At 70.0% G+C, this 1,482-nt stretch overlaps 1 protein-coding gene across 1 annotated transcript in view; it reads left to right on the forward strand.

Moving 5' to 3' along the window:
* AURANDRAFT_68467 (hypothetical protein) overlaps positions 1 to 508 on the forward strand; it is a gene marked incomplete at both ends in the record, with an annotated part of 6,044 nt that extends 5,536 nt beyond the window's left edge. The window contains one exon of the mRNA XM_009044157.1: positions 6 to 508. Coding sequence (XP_009042405.1) covers positions 6 to 508 — 503 coding nt within the window. The remainder of the gene's footprint in view (positions 1 to 5) is intronic.
* Between the last annotated feature and the right edge of the window lie 974 nt (positions 509 to 1,482).

Raw genomic sequence — 1,482 nt, forward strand, 5'->3', positions numbered from 1 at the left:
CGGAGGGCGCCGGCGGCGACGCCGTCAAGCGCGGCGACGCCGTGCGGTTCAAGTACCGCGTCATGCGCCTGGGCAAGCGCGCGACGGACAACCTGAGCGGCGAGGCGTCGCCGGTCTTCTCCCTGGGCTACGGCGAGGACGACGACTCGGAGAAGGACTTCCTGAGCGCGCGCGTCGGCGGCGGCCAGCTCATCCCGGCGCTCGACAGCGCGATCGTCGGCATGCGGCCCGGGGGCCGGCGCCGCCTCTTCGTCGTCCCGGAGAAGGGCTGGAAGAAGATCAACTCGAGCTGCTCCGCCGAGTCCAACGGCGCGTCCAACGCGGGCGACGCGTCCGCGGGCCTCGCCGACATCGCGGGCCAGGCCATCGTGCCGCTCGCGCAGATGGTCGACAACGGCGCCTGCATCGAGGACGCGCTCCTGCCCCAGCCGGCGAACTTCGGCGCCAAGCGGCGCCTCGCGCGGCGCTTCGACGAGGGGCTGCTGCTCGAGGTCGAGGTGCTGGCGAAGTAAGCTCGAACTTTGCGGACTCCGTGGTACGTGAGCGACGCGTCCTAGAGAGAGGGCCCGACGGCGCCGCGGATTGTCCGCGCTCGTCAAGCGCGCGCCGCTGCGCGCCGCCATCGCGACGCTGTGGGTCGACGAGCCGGCGAACGATGGACGCCGGCTCTTGCCGCGCGCGTTCCGACGGCGCTGGAGCATCTCGGCGTTCCTGCGCGCGGTCCGCGCGGCGACGGAGATGCCCGCGCGCGTCGGCGCGTCGAACGCGGATTCCGAGGCGCAGCGGCGCATCTGCGACCCGTCGAGGCGCGTCGGCGTGCTCAACTCGACGGCGGATGGACGTCGCGGGCGCGGCGGCATCTCGAGCGGCCGGGCTCGAGTGGCGACGTCGCCGCGCTCCAGGAGGGCGAGTCGCCGGCGAACGGCGCCGGTGGCGGAACGTCGCGGTCGTGTGTGGTGTGGTCTTAGGGGTGTGGGCGGGGGTGAGGGGGGGGCGACCGGCGAGTGAGCTTGAAGTCGTCGAGGGAGGCGTGCGCCCTAGTTAGCAGGGGCCATCCGCGCTCGCGTCAGCCCAGGACGGGCAATCCTGAAGATTCGAGAGGTAGAACGCATTGGTCATGGTCGTCACCTTCGACACGTCCCAGGCGCTGATGTTCTGGTCGAAGGCGAAGGCTTGGGCGAACGTCCCCTTCATGTTCGTCACCGACGACACGTCCCAGGCGCCGATGGGATAATTGAAGGCAACGGCGTCGTAGAACATGTTGCTCATGGTCGTCACCTTCGACACGTCCCAGGCGCCGATGTCCGCGTTGAAGGCGTCGGCCCAGTAGAACGCGTAGTTCATGTCCGTCACCTTCGACACGTCCCAGGCGCCGATGTCCGCGTTGAAGGCGGCGAATCTATCGTATCCCCAGAACGTGCCAGCCATGGTCGTCACCTTCGACACGTCCCAGCCGCCGATGGGCGCGTTAAAGGCGGCGGG

Source organism: Aureococcus anophagefferens (assembly GCF_000186865.1).
Source record: "Aureococcus anophagefferens unplaced genomic scaffold AURANscaffold_155, whole genome shotgun sequence".
Lineage (NCBI taxonomy): Eukaryota > Pelagophyceae > Pelagomonadales > Pelagomonadaceae > Aureococcus > Aureococcus anophagefferens.